The 18,319-nt window shown below is 53.2% G+C and overlaps 1 protein-coding gene and 1 long non-coding RNA gene across 6 annotated transcripts in view; both read right to left on the reverse strand.

Annotated features, from left to right (window-relative positions):
• Window positions 1-8,459: 8,459 nt before the first annotated feature.
• Window positions 8,460-11,666, reverse strand: LOC120323499. Of its 2 annotated transcripts, none has more exons than XR_005563987.1 (5): window positions 11,385-11,666; window positions 10,442-10,560; window positions 9,885-9,947; window positions 9,453-9,786; window positions 8,460-9,374 (listed from the first exon to the last, which is right to left on the reverse strand). It is a non-coding gene; the product is annotated as an uncharacterized LOC120323499 (long non-coding RNA). The 2 variants fall into 2 exon arrangements; XR_005563988.1 differs by having other exon boundaries at window positions 8,463-9,374; window positions 9,712-9,786.
• A 1,008-nt stretch (window positions 11,667-12,674) lies between these two features.
• Window positions 12,675-18,319, reverse strand: part of SLC12A4 (solute carrier family 12 member 4) — a 46,969-nt gene continuing 41,324 nt past the window's right edge. For 2 of the 4 annotated variants that reach the window (XM_027749985.2, XM_027749987.2), the window contains exons 22-24: window positions 17,727-17,911; window positions 14,894-15,027; window positions 12,675-13,827 (exon numbers count right to left, since the gene is read on the reverse strand). In XM_027749985.2, coding sequence (XP_027605786.2) covers window positions 13,736-13,827; window positions 14,894-15,027; window positions 17,727-17,911 — 411 coding nt within the window. In that variant the 3' untranslated portion in view covers window positions 12,675-13,735. Of the gene's footprint in view, window positions 13,828-14,893; window positions 15,028-16,966; window positions 16,982-17,726; window positions 17,912-18,319 lie in introns of all 4 variants that reach the window. The other 2 variants (XM_027749983.2, XM_027749986.2) reach the window with 2 other exon arrangements.

Consider the following 18,319-nt stretch of genomic DNA (forward strand, 5'->3'; position numbering starts at 1 on the left):
CATCTACCCACTGATCCACGGAGCAGGGCAGAGCAGTTCCAGGCTGACCCCAAGTGAGACACCCCACACCTGTGACCACACACACCACGAGACACAAAACACGCACGAGAGAAAGGACGTGACACACACCAGAACTGCTCTGCCCTGCACATGTAAATCCAATGATAAAAAGTAAGCCCTTCCTTTGAGGCGTCCAAATAACCTGTCACAGGATACCCCCTGCACCGGAATAATTGCAAAAATCCCTCCAGGCGAGGCACAGACTTGCACCCACTCCCAACCCCTCTCTGGGGCTTTGCCCTGCACTTATCTTTCCGAGAGCAGGGGATGCCAGTCCAGCTTTGATGCAGAGGAGGGGCACCTGGGCTGCCTCAGAGGTTCCTGCCATCGTCAGACTACTCGGAGCCAACTGCGAGAAAGAAAACCAGACACCAGATCTGAGCAGTTTGACACGTGGCCCCCGCCCCGATCATCCCTCTGGGATGATCATTTCCGACTGGGGGAACTCGGGAGGGAGCAGGGAGGGACTGCAAAGTGACTGGGATGGGAATGGGATGCACAGGGGAAAGGAGCACAACGCACTGGGGAGGAACTGGGGCAGTGGGGAGGGACTGGGATGGGACTGGGGACACTTCAAGGGGGTTGAAAGCACTGGGTGCGACTAGAGGCACTGGGCTGAGACTAGGGGCACTGGAGAGGGACTGGGGGTAGTAGGGAGGGACTGGGATGGGACTGAGGGCACTGGAGATGCTCCCAGTCCCACCCCAGTGCCCCCACTCTCATCCCAGTCCCTTCCCACTTCTCTCAGTGCAAGCCAGTGCACCCATTCCTTCCCAAGTGTCCTCCTGCAGTGCAACCCAGTCCTTCCCCAGTTTGCCCAGTCCCAGCCCAGTCCTTTCCCACTGCCCCCAGTCCCACCCAATTCCCTCCCCGGTGATTCCAGTCCCCTCCCAGTGGTGCCCCAGTGTGTCCTAGTGCCTCCCCAGTGCCTCTCAGTCCTATCCCAGTGCCTCCAGTCCCTCCCCAGAGAATCCCCGTCCCAGCCCCGTTCCCCCAAGTGCCCCCAGGGCCTCTCCAGTGCCCTCAGTTGTACTGGGAAGGGACTGGGAATCACTTAGGAGGGACTGGGATGGGACTAGGCAAGCTGGGGAAGGACTGGGTTGAACTGCAGGGGGACGCTTGGGAGGGAAAGGAGGTTGTGGGTTGCAGCGGGGGAAGTGGGGAGAGACTGGGATGGGAGTGGGGGCACAGGGGTGGGACTGGGAGCACTGGTGGCACTGGGCTAGGACTGGGGGAACTGGGGAGGGAGCAGGGAGGGACTGCGAGGGACTGGGAAGGGAACTGGAATGGTACTGGGATGGGAATGGGATGCATGGGAGAAAGGAGCGGAATGCAGTGGGGAGGGACTGGGAGCAACAGGAAAGCCACTGCAGGGACTGGGATTGGACCGGAAAGGGACTGCAAGAGGACTGTGACAGGACTGGGGAGTGGGCCTGGGATGGGACTGGGATGCAGAGGGGGAAAGAACCGGGATGCCCTGGGGAGGGACTGAGGTCACGGGAGGGCTGGGGATGGGTCAGGGGCACTGGGGAGGGAACTGGAATGGGACTTGGATGTTCTAGGGAGGGAGTGGGATGCATCGGGGAAAAGGACTGGCATGCACTGGGAGGGACTGGGGGCAGTGGGGAGGGATGGGGATGGGACTGGGGACACTGGAGAGGGACTGGGGGCACTGGGAGGATTTGGGCTGGGAGTGGGGACACTGGGGTGGGACTGAGATTTTCGGGGGGGTGAGGGGGACTGGGAGCACTGAAATGGGACTGGGGACCTTGGGACTGGGGGCACTGGGATAGGAGTGAGATGCACTGGGGAGGGACTGGGCCAGGACTGAGGGCACTGGAGAGGCCCTGGGGACACTTGGGGGAACTGGGCTGGGACGGGGATTCTCTGGGGAGGGACTGGAGGCACTGGGATATGACTGAGAGGCACTGGGGAGGCACTAGGACACACTGCGGCACCACTGGGATAGGACTGGGATCACTGGGAATTGGGATGGGACTGGGGGCAGTGGGAAAGGACTGGGCTGGGACTGGGCGAACTGGGGAAGGACTGGGTTGCACTGCAGGAGGACACTTGGGAAGGAATGGCTGCGCTGGCTTGCACTGAGAGAAGTGGGAAGGGACTGGGATGAGAGTGGGGGTACTGCGGTGGGACTGGGAGCACTGGTGGCACTGGGCTGGGACTGGGGGAACTGGGGAGGGAGCAGGGAGGGACTGGGAAGTGACTGGGATGGGAATGGGATGCACAGGGAAAAGGAGCACAATGCACTGGGGAGGGACTGGGGGCAGTGGGGAGGGACTGGGGGCAGTGGGGAGGGACTGGGATGGCACTGGAGACACTTCAAGGGAGTTGGATGCACTGGGTGCGACTAGGGGCACTGGGCTGAGACTAGGGGCACTGGAGAGGGACTGGGGGTAGTAGGGAGGGACTGGGATGGGACTGAGGGCACTGGAGATGGACTGGGGAGAACTGGGCTGGCACTGGGGACACTGGACTGCAACTGGGATTCTCAGGGGAGGGACTGGGGGAAGTGGGATGGGACAGGGGTCATTGGGGAGGGATTGGGGACAGTGGGACTACAGGCACTGGGATGGGACTGAGATGCGCTGGGTGGGCACAGGGATGGGACTGAGGTCACTGGGGAGGGAACTGGGATGGGACTTGGACCACTGGGAAAGGGAGTGCAGGGACTGGGATAGGACTGGGAAGGGACTGCAAGGGGACTGGGAGAGGACTGGGGAGGGGACTGGAGAGCGTGCCTGGGATGGACCTGAGAATCTCTGTGGAGGGACTGGGACCACAGGGATGGGGCTGCTGTCACTGGGATGGGATGCAGTTGTACTGGGAAGGGACTGGGGAGGGACTGGGAATCACTTTGGAGGCACTGGGATGGGACTGGGCAAAGTGGGGAAGGACTGGGTTGCACTGCAGGAGGACACTTGGGAGGGAAAGGAGGTGGTGGGTTGCAGCGGGGGAAGTGGGGAGAGACTGGGACGAGAGTGGGGGCACTGGGGTGGGACTGGGAGCACTGGTGGCACTGGGCTAGGACTGGGGGAACTGGGGAGGGAGCAGGGAGAGACGGTGAGGGGGCTGGGAAGGGAACTGGGATGGTACTGGGATGGGAATGGGATGCATGGGAGAAAGGAGCGGAATGCAGTGGGGAGGGACTGGGAGCAACGGGAAAGCCACTGCAGGGACTGGGATTGGACCGGAAAGGGACTGCAAGAGGACTGTGACAAGACTGGGGAGTGAGCCTGGGATGGGACTGGGATGCACAGGGGAAAAGAACTGGGATGCCCTGGGGAGGGACTGAGGTCACAGGAGGGCTGGGGATGGGTCAGGGGCACTGGGGAGGGAACTGGGATGGGACTTGGATGTTCTAGGGCGGGAGTGGAATGCATCGGGGAAAAGGACTGGCATGCACTGGGAGGGACTGGGGGCAGTGGGGAGGGATGGGGATGGGACTGGGAACACTGGAGAGGGACAGGGGGCACTGGGGGGATTTGGGCTGGGAGTGGGGACACTGGGGTGGGACTGAGATTTTCGGGGGGGTGAAGGGGACTGGGAGGACTGGGATGGGACTGGGGGTCATTGGGGAGGGACTGGGGACTGTGGGACTGGGGGCACTGGGATAGGAGTGAGATGCACTGGGGAGGGACTGGGCCGGGACTGAGGGCACTGGAGAGGCCCTGGGGACACTTGGGGGAAGTGGGCTGGGACTGGGATTCTCTGGGGAGGGACTGGAGGCACTGGGATAGGACTGAGAGGCACTAGGACACACTGGGGCACCACTGGGAGGGGACTGGGATCACTGGGGAGGGAATTGGGATGGGAGTGGGGGCAGTAGGAAGGGACTGGGTGAACTGGGGAAGGACTGGGTTGCACTGAGGGAGGACACTTGGGAAGGAATGGTTGCGCTGGCTTGCACTGAGAGAAGTGGGAAGGGACTGGGATGAGAGTGGGGGCACTGGGGTGGGACTGGGAGCACTGGTGGCACTGGGCTAGGACTGGGGGAACTGGGGAGGGATGAGGGAGGGACTGGGAAGTGACTGGGATGGGAATGGGATGTACAGGGAAAAGGAGCACAACGCACTGGGGAGGGACTGGGGGCAGTGGGGAGGGACTGGGGGCAGTGGGGAGGGACTGGGATGGCACTGGAGACACTTCAAGGGAGTTGGATGCACTGGGTGCGACTAGGGGCACTGGAGAGGGACTGGGGGTAGTAGGGAGGGACTGGGATGGGACTGAGGGCACTGGAGATGGACTGGGGAGAACTGGGCTGGCACTGGGGACACTGGACTGCAACTGGGATTCTCAGGGGAGGGACTGGGGGAAGTGGGATGGGACAGGGGTCATTGGGGAGGGATTGGGGACAGTGGGACTACAGGCACTGGGATGGGACTGAGATGCGCTGGGTGGGCACAGGGATGGGACTGAGGTCACTGGGGAGGGAACTGAGATGGGACTGGGAGCACTGGGAAAGGGAGTGCAGGGACTGGGATAGGACTGGGAAGGGACTGCAAGGGGACTGGGATAGGACTGGGAAGGGACTGCAAGGGGACTGGGAGAGGACTGGGGAGGGGACTGGAGAGCGTGCCTGGGATGGGCCTGAGAATCTCTGGGGAGGGACTGGGACCACTGGGATGGGGCGCAGATGTACTGGGAAGGGACTGGGGAGGGACTGGGATTTGATTGGAAGCACTGGGGAGGGACTAGGAATCATTTAGGAGGGACTGGGATGGGACTCGGGAGGGAATGGGGCCACTATGGCTCTTTAATGCACTTGGGAGGGACTGGGAGCACTGGGATGCAGTGGGGAAGGACTGAAGGTACTTGGATGGGACTGAGAGAACTAGGATGGCACTGAGGGCACTGGGGAGGTACCAGGGGCACTGGGTTGGGACTGGGCTGGACTGGGGGCACTTGGGAGCAAGTGGGATCACTGGGGAGGGAACTGGGGTGGGACTGAAGGCACTGGGGAGGGACTGCAATGGGTTTGAAACAACTTGGGAAGAACTGGGAGCTCTGGGGAGGTTCTGGAGGGAACTGCGCAGGGAGCTTGGTTGGACTGAGGGTACAAGGGATGGACTGGGATGGGACTGGGGTGCAGTGGGAGCAATTGGGAAGGCGTGGAGGCACTGGGGAAGGAACAGGGAGGGGACTGACTGCACTGGGATGGGGTTTGGGGTACTTGGGAGAAACTGGGAGGGACTCAGGAGGGACTGGGGACAGTGGGGAGGGACTGGGGACAGTAGGAAGGGACTGTAAAGGTGAAATTGAAACAGACTCACCTGAGTCACGGTCTAAGAAGTCCTGCTACAGCTCCTGACTCCGAACAACAGCCAAGGGGCCTCAGCCCAATCCCTGGCTCCTCCTCCCCCTCATTGTTAACACCTGGGCCTTCCCCATAGAACAGCTGACTCTACCCAGTATTCCCAGTTCCCTCCAATGGCTTGCAATATAATTACTAGACTCCCCAGAGTGCACAAAAATACAATCCCAATCCCACAGTAATTTCTACTCAAAATCTACACTCCCTGACCAAAGCATCCAGTCCATATTCTAGCCCCCAGCTCTATCCCAGCCCCTTAGTGATTTTAGCTTGAGACCCACAAGCTTTATTGCACTGCCAGCTCTGCTCTCTCAGCAGCAGCTCCAAATCTTGCAGGATCTTCATCTTGGCTCCATCTCTGTGACTTTCCAGCTCCAACCTCACACTCCCATTCCCAGTCCCCCAATTACTCCTCCAGCCCCACAAACCCTAGCCCAATTCAAAATTCACAAAGCCAGCACTAGACTAATTTAACCTCTCCTCGCCCAGTCCATGTTCCTGCCCATCAATCACTAGTCCACAGCCGCACAGGATTTTAAGCAACGGTGCCAGTCCCTATCCGAGCTCCAGACACTCTCCCAGCTCCAGAGATGCAATCCTAGCACTATACTGACTTCAGGCCCAGCCTCCCAGTCCGCATTCCCAATTTACAATCCCAATTCCACCACACAGGGATTTTAGCGACGGTGCCACAGGCCCTATGTCACAGTGATTGCTCTGATTACTGCCCCAAGTGTTACAGTCCCAAGCCCAAAACCTGTCCCTACCCCAGCCCCTCAGTGATTTCAGCTCGAGACCCACAAGCTTTATTGCACTGCCAGCTCTGCTCTCTCAGCAGTAGCTCTGCATCTTGCCAGCGCCGCCACGGGAAGCTGCTCCAGGTTCTCACTGCAGGATCTTCAGCTTGGCTCCAGCTCTGCGACTTTCCAGCTCCACCCTCACACCCCCAGTCCCCCAGGTGCTCCTCCAGCCCCAAAATTCCTATCCCAATTCCAAAGACACAAGACCAGCACTAGACTGATTTCAGCTCTACCCACCCAATCCACATTCCCACCCATTAATCCCTATTCCACAGCCACACAGCCATTTCAGCGATGGTGCCACAGACCCTATCTCCGCCCCACACTGATTCCTGCCCCAAGTGTTACTGTCCCAAGCCCAGAACCCATCCCTACCCCAGCCCCTCAGTGATTTCAGCTCGAGACCCACAAGCTTTATTGCACTGCCAGCTCTGCTCTCTCAGCAGTAGCTCTGCATCTTGCCAGTGACGCCACGGGAAGCTGCTCCAGGTTCTCACTGCAGGATCTTCAGCTTGGCTCCAGCTCTGCGACTTTCCAGCTCCAACCTCACACCCCCAGACCCCCAGGTGCTCCTCCAGCCCCACAAACCTGATCCCAACTCCAAAGTCCACAACCCTGCCCTAGACTGATTTCAGCTCTTCCCCCCGTCCACGTTCCCGCCCATCAATCCCTATTTCACAGACACAGATGTCTGAGTGACGGTGCCAGTCCCTGTCTCAATCCTACAGTGATTTCTGCTGCGGTGCCACAGTCCCTATCGCTGCTACACAGTCCCTTTCCGAGCACCAATCTCCCTATCCCATACCCACACCCACAACCTTTATTTCTCTGTCAGCTCTGCTGGCAGCTCCTGGTAAAGCTGCTGCACGTTCCAGTCCTAGCATCTTTCTTTTGTTAAAGGTCTGAGTTTTCCACCCCAGCTCTCAAGCCCACATTCCAGGCCAGGCCTGACTATTTTTATCCCAGCTCCATCCCTGCAGTACTTATGCCAGGTCCATGCTCCCTAATCCAGCCCCACTCTTGTTCTGCCTACAGTCCTACCGTCTTTATGTCTCCAACAGCTCTGCTGCCTGAGCTCCAGGTTCTCAGCTTTCTGCTGCCTCTGCCTAAATCTGCTCCTGGGTATCTCTGCAGCCCCGGGCTGTTGACAAGGTCACAAATCAGTCTTTGTCGTTCACTTAAATATCTCTAGGAGCTTTCCCACCCATCCCAACGGGAACAGCAACAAAACAATAGAATAAACAATCAAGTAGTCAAAGATGAAAATAAAAGCAAAATAAAATTATAATAGAATGAAACATCTTTTATTACTTTTCTTTGTAACAATACTTTCAATACCAACCCCACTGAGAGGCTGCATCCTCATCCTTCTGGTTCGGGGGAGCACCCCTGAGCATAGGCTGCTCCCCCACTGAGCACTGACCAAAGCTGGCCGGCACAGCTGCCGGGGACACCGCCTGCCCAACGCCCTGCCTCGGCAGCTGTGGGGGACCGACCCCGGCTCCCCCTGGATCGGCAGCCGAGGGGGTGCTGCCCCATGGCTCCTCACCGCTCCCTGGAGCGGCAGCCGCGAGGGTCCCACCCTGGCTCACCGCCGCTCCTCGGCCCAGCGGCCGCGCCGATCCAGGACCAGCTCCCGCCGCTCCAGCGCCGCCCCCAGCCCCGCCGCCGAACTGCCCCCAGGGCCCCCCGCCCACGCCGTTTATAGCCCGCGGCCCGCACAGCCCCGCCCCCCTCGTGCCAGCCCAGCCAATCCCAGCGTCCGGCAGCGTCCCCGCCTGCCCGTTCCCGCCCCGCCCGTCCCCAAGAACCCCGCTGTCCCCTCACGCCCCGCTCCCAGGGGCTGCTCCGCTCCCGCCCGCTCCCCGCCTCCCTCCCCTTCTCCCGGGAGAACTCCGGGACGGGACGGGACCGCGGACCTCCCACCCGCCCTCTCAACAGCGCCTGCGGACACCGCGGCAGCGCAGGCGCGGCTCCGCCGGATCCCGAAGCAAAGGCGCCGAGACCGGCGCCTGAGGGGAACGCGGGGGACGAGGTGGAGAGGGGGGCGGCTCCGCGCCGCGGCTGAGCGGGCAGAGCTTGCTCGACCGCGGCCCCGTTGACAGGGATCGGACCTGCACGTCGGGAGCGGCAGCCGCGGGAGTCCCGCCCCAGCTCACCGCTGATACAGCGCCGCTTCCACCTCCGCCGCCGAACTGCCCCCCCCGCTCCCCCCGCCCCCCCCCCCCCCCCCCCGCTCCCCCCGCCCGCTATTTATAGCCCGCGGCCCGCACAGCCCCGCCCCCCCGTGCCAGCCCAGCCAATCCCCGCCCGCCCGTTCCCGAGAACCCCGCTGGTCCCGCAGGCCCCGCTCCCGGAGCCCCTCCCGCCCGCTCCCCGCCTCCCTCTCCTTCTCCTGGGAGAGCTCCCGGACGGGGCGTGACCGCGGAGCTCCCACCGCCCTTCCGTGGTCCCAGCAGCGCCTGAGGGGAACGGGGGGACGGTGCCGCGCGGAGGGGCCGCGCCGCGGCTGAGCGGGCAGAGCTTGCGGGACCGCTGCCGGATTGAAAAGGTGGGCTGTGATTGGACGGCGCCGAGAAAGGCGGGCCGGGATTGGCGGGCCAGACGCTGCCTCGGGCCCGGATTGGCGGGGCTTGGAGCCCGCGGGGTGGCGGGAGGTGCTCGGGTGGTCGGGAGGAGGGACGAGGGCCGTGTCGGAGGGGCCCTTCCCGCGGGTCCGTAGCCATCCCGGGTCCCGCTCCCGGGACCCCGTCCCCTGCCCCGCCCCTTGGTAGGGCTGCACCCCCGGGGTCCCGGCCCCAAGGCCCCTGCAGAGCCCCTCGGGGAGCCCCCCACCGGCACACGGGGCGGTTCCGGATCGCGAAGGCGGACTGTGCGGCATGGGGGACCGGGGAGCAGCGGCGACGTGGTGGGCCGGGAGTCGGCGGCGGGGAGCGGGGAGGACGCAGAGCGGCAGTGACCGCCTCTGACCGCCTCTCCCCACGCAGCAGTTCTGCTTCTACGGGGACTTAGACTGCCCCGACTGGGTGCTGGCTGAGATCTGACCGATTCTGACACAAGAGTTTGGCAGCACATAGGCGATAACCCCGCAATTGGCTACTCACCGTCCCCTAAGCTGAGAAGTTCTCGGGCCACTGGCTCTGACCCAAGTCAGAGGCTGCTGCCGTCACTGTGTGCCGTACCTGGGTGAGTGAGAAAAAAAGTTACGTGGTGTTTCTGAAAGTAAGGGAGACTCCAGCACCTCCTCACTACCTCCCTACCTCAACCTTAATGCTCCTCCTTTGCCAAAGGCAGGCTGGATGGCACCTGCAACCAGAAAAGGTCAAGCCTTAATTGATGAGCCTCGTAGTACTAGGAGACTACTGACAAGGACAGATGAAGACCATCAAACGTAATTGGCAGGTGGCTCCAGCCCTCTGAGGCTGCACACATTCTCTGCAAAGTAAAAAAGCCAAAGGCAAATGTATATACTGAGATACTGCCTGAAAGGATGGCTTTCCTGTGGGAGCTCCTACCTACCTCTCCTCCACAGTGACCTATTACCAGCAGGGGCCCTGAAGCATTGGACTGTCTGTTAGAAGGTGGCAGAACCCCCTGGAGAACACAAGAAACAAAGCATGTGCACAGATTCACCACAACACCTGTAAAAGACCATCTAGTTCTGTCCTGGAGTCAATGCTCGCCTTGCTCACCGGTACTCACTCGGATCACCTCCCCTCCGGTGCCTAGAGCCTCCTGGGACCAGCGCTCTGCATCTGAAAACAAAGAAAAAACAAACCAAAACAATAAAATCCTTAACACATCCAGTAAACATGGAGCCAAAAGCCACATCTTTGTGCTGATGTCAGGTGACCACCCACCTTCTTGCTCTGCTCCTCTGGCCTCTGTTCTGTTCAACTCTGCTTTACACCCTGTCCTTCTGACATGGTAAAGAAACCCTAACCAAAGTCACCCAGATAGATAGGGAGAGCTGAAAGAGTCTCCCTTCTCTTTTAGCAAACCACCCAGGGTCACTGCCTGCAGCCAAAGACTGCAGCTGTAATCACACGGAATATCTGGGTAAATGAGAGGAAAACTTAAGTGGCACATCTGAAAAGTCAGTGGATGCCTTCACAGGCATTTAGGGGGCTTTTCCCAGACACTGCTTTCCACCCATACTACCTTCAAAACACCCCTGGCAATTCCTAAGCTGGCACCCAAGCCCTCGCTCCATCTCTGGGCTGTAACCCCCCACTGACTACTTGCAAACCTGGGTGTCTGTAGTCATCTTCAACACAGAGCAGCTTCACCTTGGGACCAGATAACACATGTGAAAAAATGCCAAGCTGCAGTTGAGATGATCAGGAGATCCCAAAAGATGCAAGGCTCCTAAGGAAAAGAAAAAAAGATAACAAATTACAAAAGCACCTTACCAACACAGGACACAAAATTATTAAATTTAAAACCCCTGCATTTGAGTGTAATCCTCTTCATTGCCATATACAGCTCTGCTTCGTTGGATGCCAAAGCTGATGCTTCAATAAAGCAGGAACAGCTTGAGAAGTCCCATTCAATGAAAGAAAGAGAGAGCTCTTATCCCATTAAAGCCCTGCTGCTGAATGACCTCCTCGAGCAAAGGCTGGGGTGAGGCCCCGGGGAAAGGGAGGAGCCCAATCCCAGAAGGTATAAAGGCTCTGGGAGCAGCAGCACCCGTTTTGCATCTCTGACTTAAAATCAGGATGGGTAAAGAGCCTGACAGAGAAAAGGATTCTTAACGAGAACAGGTATTATAGTTGGTATTGGATTTAGTGTTCGAATTTGCATTTGGGATTGTAATTTGTAAGAAAATGAGAGCCATTCCCTCCAGAAAGAAAGCCTATGGCTTTTGGGTGTCAGGTGCAGGTGGGAAAACTTTCTATATGCGTGGAAAGGGTTTTGTTAGCTTGCCGGAGCCCTGCGCTGAAACTGCACCTGACTCACAAAGGCTAGAGCCTTTCTTTCCTGGGGGAAAGGGAGCCCAGCAACGAAACAGCAGGTCTAACTCCCAAAATTAACACGGATGAAGTCCTCTCCCTGCACAGCTCCCCCGCTCGCAGAGGGCAGGAATCCCCGGTGCAAAAGGTCCCCCACAGTGCCCAGGGGGTGTGTCCGGAGCCCTCCGGAGTCCCTCAGAACCCCCCTCCGGGCCCGGGACACACGGGCTGTGCTCCTACCCTTCATGGCAGACGCGCCTCCCTGCCTGGAGAAGCCTCGCCCTCCGCCAGGGGATGGCTGCGCGGCTGAAGCGCTGTGTGGGGCGGCGGCGCGGGCTGGAGCGGTGCGGGCTGGAGCGGCGCGGCGGGGGCTGGGGCAGCGCGGCGTGGTTGCGTCCTGCCTGCGGGAGCTGCGGGACAAGGGCGGTCCTGGCGGTACCGGAACGAGGCGCGGGGGGGCCTGGAGGGAGCCCCGGGGATGCCGGACCCTCCCGCGGTGTTGGGCTGAGCTCCCGGGGTTCCCAGAGCGCTTCGCGACGAGGGATGTGGAGTGAGGCAGTAACGAGAATCAGGGAAGTGCTTCCACGGACCCGCGCCCCGTTCGGTGGCTATGCCGAGGTTTGAACCGGGAAACAGCCGCTCTTTTGGTACACTGAGGAAGGACTGGGATGCGGACCCGGCTGGGAGCGGCACTGCAGCCGCGCGCCCCCCACTCACCGAGGGGCCGAGGCGCCGCGGGGGCAACGCCGATTTCTCTGGAGCCGCGGCCTCGAGTCCCGCCACCAGTAAAAACTTCTATTTGACATTTTATTTTATCTTATTTTTCTTCCTTGTTTTTTACACTTTTTATTTCTTTTTTATTTTATTTCCACGCAAACCCTTCTGGGATATACCGGGCAGCACAAAAGCTTCTGGGATGCACCGAGGCGGCGCCAGGGCTGCCGGGATCTATTTATTTCTTTTATTTTGCTGTTATTCCTTGCCCTCTCGGTGCCTCCGGCCCCCGTCGTCCGCGGAGCTCCCCTGCTCCAATTTTTGGAGTCTCCCACCCAGTTTTTGGAGTCCTCCCCTCCCATTTTAAGGGTTTGGGACATGGGGAGGGAGTAAACGGGGGCACCAAAAAGGGTTTTTTTCTCTTTTATTTCAATTTTAATTTCATTTCTTTATTTTAGTTTTCTTGGGTTTGATTTTCTTCTTTTTTTATTTTTTTTCATTTTATTTTGTTTTATATTTTATTTTTTTGCCAGAAATCTTGAGGGGGTACAAGCTTGTGTGTGTTTAATAGTCTACAGGTGCAGAGTTCGACCTGGCTGTTATTTGTGGACTCTGGAGTCTTTCCTCAGGCCACCCAGCTGCTTTGCAGTCTGAGCTGGCACCTCCACTGTGCAGGACTTGTGCCATTTAGGCGAGCACCAGCGTATCCCGCCCACCTTCCCCCTCTCACCCTGGAACCAGAGGTGCCGACATAGGACCATGGCACGACAGAGAGGCTATTCCTATGTAATTCACCATTGCACACAGACCAGAAAATAGGTTCAAAGTGTATGCAACATTTTATTGAAAAAATATGAATGTTCTGTACATAAAGTACAACTTAATGGGCTTAATAAAATCTCGAGAGACTTATTGGTTAATACAGGTCTTCTTCTTCTCCCTCTAAGGGCATAAAGCACAAACTGAAGCAGCAGGTCCCCTGTACTTGTGCAAGTGCCATCCCATCGCTGTGCGTGCAGCATAGCACCTGTCTCTACACACAGGACTCTAACATGCTCAATGTACTTTGATGGATGGTCTGCAAGAAATTTAAAGCATGAAAGAACTGCCCAGGACTGGTCCTGCAATCCACTGATGATTCAGAATTTATTGTGAGATCTCTGTTCTTCTAAACAGTCTGCATCTGCATATCCAATATTTCTGACAAATAAATACAAAAATAAATAGGGATCTGGCCTCACAGAACCTGAAGTCTCAGAAGCAACACAACCTATAGTAAGCTACATACATAATTTCAACTATATCAACATAATTTATTTAAATCTCTATCAATAAGTGTATTAAAAGTATAAATTCTTATCCAATACTGAGAGTTTAATTCTGGAAATAAATCCAGAAAAAGAAAGCTTTTCAGTCCTCTCTTACAGTTTAGTGTGCTCTTAGAAAATGCTTTATAGCTGAACTTCAGCAGAAAGTAGCTGTTATATAATGTACTTCTATTCCCCAATCCTAATAGAAAAAGCTTTTTAAATCTTTTTACAATAACTGGCTTTTATGTCCTACCTTTAGATACAGTTACTAAAAATACTGCACATAGCAGTGCTGACTAAAATTAGGTTTAGTGTTAAAACTACTTGCACAAATGCTGGAGTCCCAAAGCAGAAACTGAATAATGTGGCAGCTTCACAATTAATTTATGTTGCTAATTGGATGGTGTAACAAATACTGCAATCCCAAAAGATATGTATGTTGCAAATGGAAAGACAATGAGTAGGACTGGATGAGGATAAAGTTAGGCAAAAACCTTTTTTCTTCTCCATTTAAAACTGGAATGTCACCAAGAAGGTAAATGTAGACCAGTGTTAGAAGCTTCTAAATCAGGAGTAAATGGTGATGACTTCTCGGCCGCCACCTCTAACAAGTAATACCCTCTCCAGACCCTCAGTCAAGACTTCTAGAAACTCCATGTCTGTTTCAGTAAGTCAAGGACAAAAGAAATATCAAAACCAAAATACAGTGATTAGCCTCTGTATTGGGTTTACATGGCAATGCTTATGTGCGGTGAGACCAGAGGCTGCCCCCATGTCAGACAGAGACAGTTGCATGCAGCTCCAAAACAAATCCACCACAGCTTAAAGCTGAGCCTGTCAGAGATGCTGGTGGCACCAGGTGACAGTCACACTCCCTCCCATGAATACTGAGCAGTTTTCAGTCACAGTGGCTCAGCCTCTCTAGGGAGGGGTAGAGAAATATGCATTACCCATTACCTTGAGTTTAAAATCTCTCCTGAGATGTGGTTCAAACCCCTTTATTCTAAGAGGAATGTTTTTATCCTTTCTGGTGAAACAAGCTATTACAGCTACTAGTACTATCTAGATTTAGGGGAAAACAACCATTTGGTATGTCATTTGTGACATCTTTTTTTTTGGCACACACTAAATTAATGGTACAAATCAAGGCTGAAGAGCAGCTGTGGACAGCAGCAAACTGTGGCACCAACGATCTCTCTCCAGCTCACAACCCTCAGCTCTGATCTTGCTTAAGGGAATCATGTAAGTATTCCTCTAAAAACCAAAGTACTGTGACTTTGAATTTTTATCTTACCAGAGCCTTGTACTTGGACCTAAGCCCCAAACTCTGACGTGTGCCTGAGATATTCCCTTCTCTTTCAGGACTTCCTTTTGACTCAAGTTCAGACGCTGCTCTGCCCAGAGCACTGGCTGCTGTGAATGCCTTCTTAAATATCTGCTACATCCACTGTTGAGAATTAAATTAAACTAACAAATAAAATCAAGTAAGAATTTAGATAAGACTAAATTCAAACCTTCAAACAAGGCTTCCATAGCAACCAGTGGCAACTTTTACTTTAAGCAACTTTAAGCAATTACTACCCTACAAGCCACAAGACAGTACCCTCCACTCAGTGGACACTTTATCACATATCACAGCTCGACAGTACTGGTGGCAAAATGAATTCAAGAGCATAGATTACAGAAAGACCTTCTGTGTGGCCCAGGTCTTGCCTGAAAGGATACAGTTTTCATCCCCATCAGTATTCTTTGGAGGACCAGGCATGTTGAGGAGCACAAGTCTGGCATCATGAGATCTATTTACAATAACTTCATTTAGCTTCACTGCTGTGTGCATCCTTCGGACATTAGACTGGTTCCTGTAGAAAAAGCACATTCAGACTTACTGTTAGAAACATGCCTCTGAAAACTGAATGATTAAAAAGGCCCTTAAAAGTATACCTTAATCTCCTAAAAACGCTGTAGAATGTCAACTCAACATACAGTGTTTTTTCACACAATGACAAAGATACAAAAGAGATTTTAGAGTTCTTTAGGTACAGCTAGTCTGTCGGTAAGATCTCTGGAGTCAAGTCACCAGTTTACAAAATTACTTCGCTCTTCAAAAGTACATTTTATCAAGATGATTTAGTCTTGCATAAGAAGTTAAAGCGCAATTGTACAAGGGGATGTGCTCTTTGACCGTGGACACCTGTGACTGCAGAGCCTTCCCTTACAGCAGCCCTGTCCAGAACCCCTCGCACCCACAGAAGCACAGGTCACGCACCTCTCCATTCTCAGTACCAGAAAACTCCTTCTCAAAAACATCAGGACTAAGTAGAAGACCGGCACCATTGCACTACTCCACACTTCCCATGAGCACACTTCCCTCTTTGTGTTGAACAGCAGTTGGCATCTCCAGAGAAAGCCTGGCTTACTACAGATTGTAATCACATGGTAGGGAAATACAGGATCACAGCCTACAAAGGGCTGGATGTATGTCTCCTATAGGGCTTTTCTGGAGAGTAATAAGGATGTGACCCTCTCCTTCAGCTGGACACTAATCCACCTCTCTGCCTGGCTATTTACAACACTTTTACCCAGGTATCCTTAAAATCTCAATCATGCTTTCAAACTCGAGTAGACACTTGTTTCAAACGTTATGGGAGAAAAGGGAATAGATGCATGATCTCATATGCCTCCGCTCCTTAAGAATCCAGGCTAAGAGAGGTAACGGCATTATTTATTCAGAATACATTAACACAAAATAACATCAGTTCATGCAGGAATTGAACTTGAAAGCATCCTTTGGGGATTTCGAGCCAGGGAATGTTTCCTTCTTACAGAAAATCAAACACTATTTTGGTAACATAAAAGGAAATACAATACAGAAATAAACTTATCAAAGAGAGAATTTATTTACAGCTTTGAGGATTTTCCACTTGGGTTTTTTCCTTCATTTTAATATATTAAAAACAAGTATTAGTAGAAACAAATAAAATATGAATCTTTGGTTTCATTAATTCAGTTTTGCGTGATATGAGTCAAAGTCTTTAGTAACTTCACTGCTCTTCTAAATATTCAGTCTTGCAAAGAAATAATTTATATAGCTAGAAAATAGAAGATGCAGTGGGAAGAATCATGTTTATTATACCAACAGCACAATTTACCCGCTGTGAACTATCTCGCTGTTACTTCATGTTCTTATTTAATTTGGAGCAAGGACACCCTCTGTCTTCACATCAGGTTCAGAAAGCCAGAGTATGTTTATAGGAAGTGAGGAAGAAACCAGCAGCAGGAACCACATACTGTCATTAACTGTGTATAGTTTTGGAAAGGGAATTGAAAACTGAAGATCTGGTTTTCTCTAAAGCGATATTTAAAATTGTCATCTCCCCAGTGATTCAAAGGTGTAGGCTATAACAAAGGGCTTGCTTAGTGTCCAGAAACCACCAGAAAAAACATCCTAGCAGTAGAGAACTGCTAGGAACTGTGGAACGAGAGCTTCTCTAAATGAGTAATGTTTCCGCCTGCTTGTGTCATACTCTGCTTGAGAAAACAGGTTCAGACCCATAATTGTTTTCCATCCAGACTTAGTTCTTGTCAGGACAACTCTTGTAGTTTGTTACAACCTACTTATAATGATTCTTAGCTTAAGTAGCTAATCCTGCTCCCTTTAAAACATTGTTAAGACTGCTCAGCTCTAATGCCTTTGCTTTTCTTCCATCATTACATACAGTTTTCCTGATTTTAGTTGAGAAAATGAAGTCTTCCCTCTCAACCATCTTAATGTATTTCTAAGTTCAATAACAAACTTACAAGTTTTCCCACTCTCTGAAAGCATGGAAGAGGAAAAAGTACAGGTAGTTAACACCAAATTCAGCAGAATTTCTACAGTATGATTCAGCCTAAAACAGAATTGAATTATGATTTATTAGGAAGAAAAATCTGGAACTCTGCCAAATATGCAAAACTGACTAACTGAACTCTTCATGTAAGATGTAGGACATCAAAGAAGTCACAGGAGATTCAGACATTTTTATACAAAATCAAAATAGACCTTTACTTCTAGCTCCTCATGGGGCACACACGTGGTAACCACAGCTGTTGTTACATGTCAGTGCTCCTTCAGCAGCAAGTCTGTCTCAGAGGGTTTTATCACACACATATTCTATTCCAAGTCATTAATCACCATCTCCACAGCTTCTTCCTTTCTGCCTTAAACATCCACAGTACATATTAGATAGTGAAGTTATCAAGACTTTTCGTTTAATTCTGATTAGATCAGTGAAATTATCGATCTGCTGTGTTTTACTGAGGTATCTGGGAGACGAGAAAAGTTGTTATAGGACTTAACAGCTCCAATTTGAAATTTGACTATACCAAGTAAAACATTGAGGGCTGTGTGCCACATTTAATTGGTTAGAGATTTTTCGGGAGGCTAACTGCTGTCTTGAGTAGTCAGGCCTTAATGTTGATTGTCCAAGTCTAAACCAAGGATTATGAAACAAAAGATAATAAAAGCAGAGCACATGTAGAGTTTCGGGAGGTGCAAGGTGTTCACTTAGACAAGACTCACGGCTTAATGCTGATGAGATCTCTAAAGCTTCCCACAGCACTGCCTCGGTTCCGCTTCTCAGCATCACATTTCTCTTTTGTCCAGGTCATCTGGATATTCTCAGGAACTGGGTCCCCCTCATCTTCTTCATCTGAGTAGAGGCTCTCCAGACGTGCTATTGAATGTCTGTCCTTTACCAGCTGAGCCTAGAGGGCAAATGAATGACAAGGTGAACTCAGGGACTTTATTTTATGCTCTTTGGTTCTCTTCAAGCAATGAAAGGCTTTTTGTTCCATTGTATCTTTTATTTTGTCCAGTCAATTTAGCCTTTAAGACAGCTCTGATACCAGGCATCTGCTTTAGCCAATAATCTTACATACCAAATTGACTTTAAACAGTTTTGAGGGGTGTAAGCTGTGCAGAATTTGGACTGACAGAGGCCTGTATCTATACAACAAAAAGAAGTCAGTCTCACTCACATCATCACGTGGTCAGAAACAACAGACAAGTCTGACTCAAAACTGACAACTAAAATAAGCTGGACAAACACATGCAGAAGAGTTAGATCACCTGCACCTTTCATAGCTACATGTCCTGTAAGTCCAAACTGGAAT

Source organism: Pipra filicauda, unplaced genomic scaffold (assembly GCF_003945595.2).
Source record: "Pipra filicauda isolate LSUMZ 115617 unplaced genomic scaffold, ASM394559v2 scaffold273_size1055052_pilon, whole genome shotgun sequence".
Taxonomy (NCBI): Eukaryota; Metazoa; Chordata; class Aves; order Passeriformes; family Pipridae; genus Pipra; species Pipra filicauda.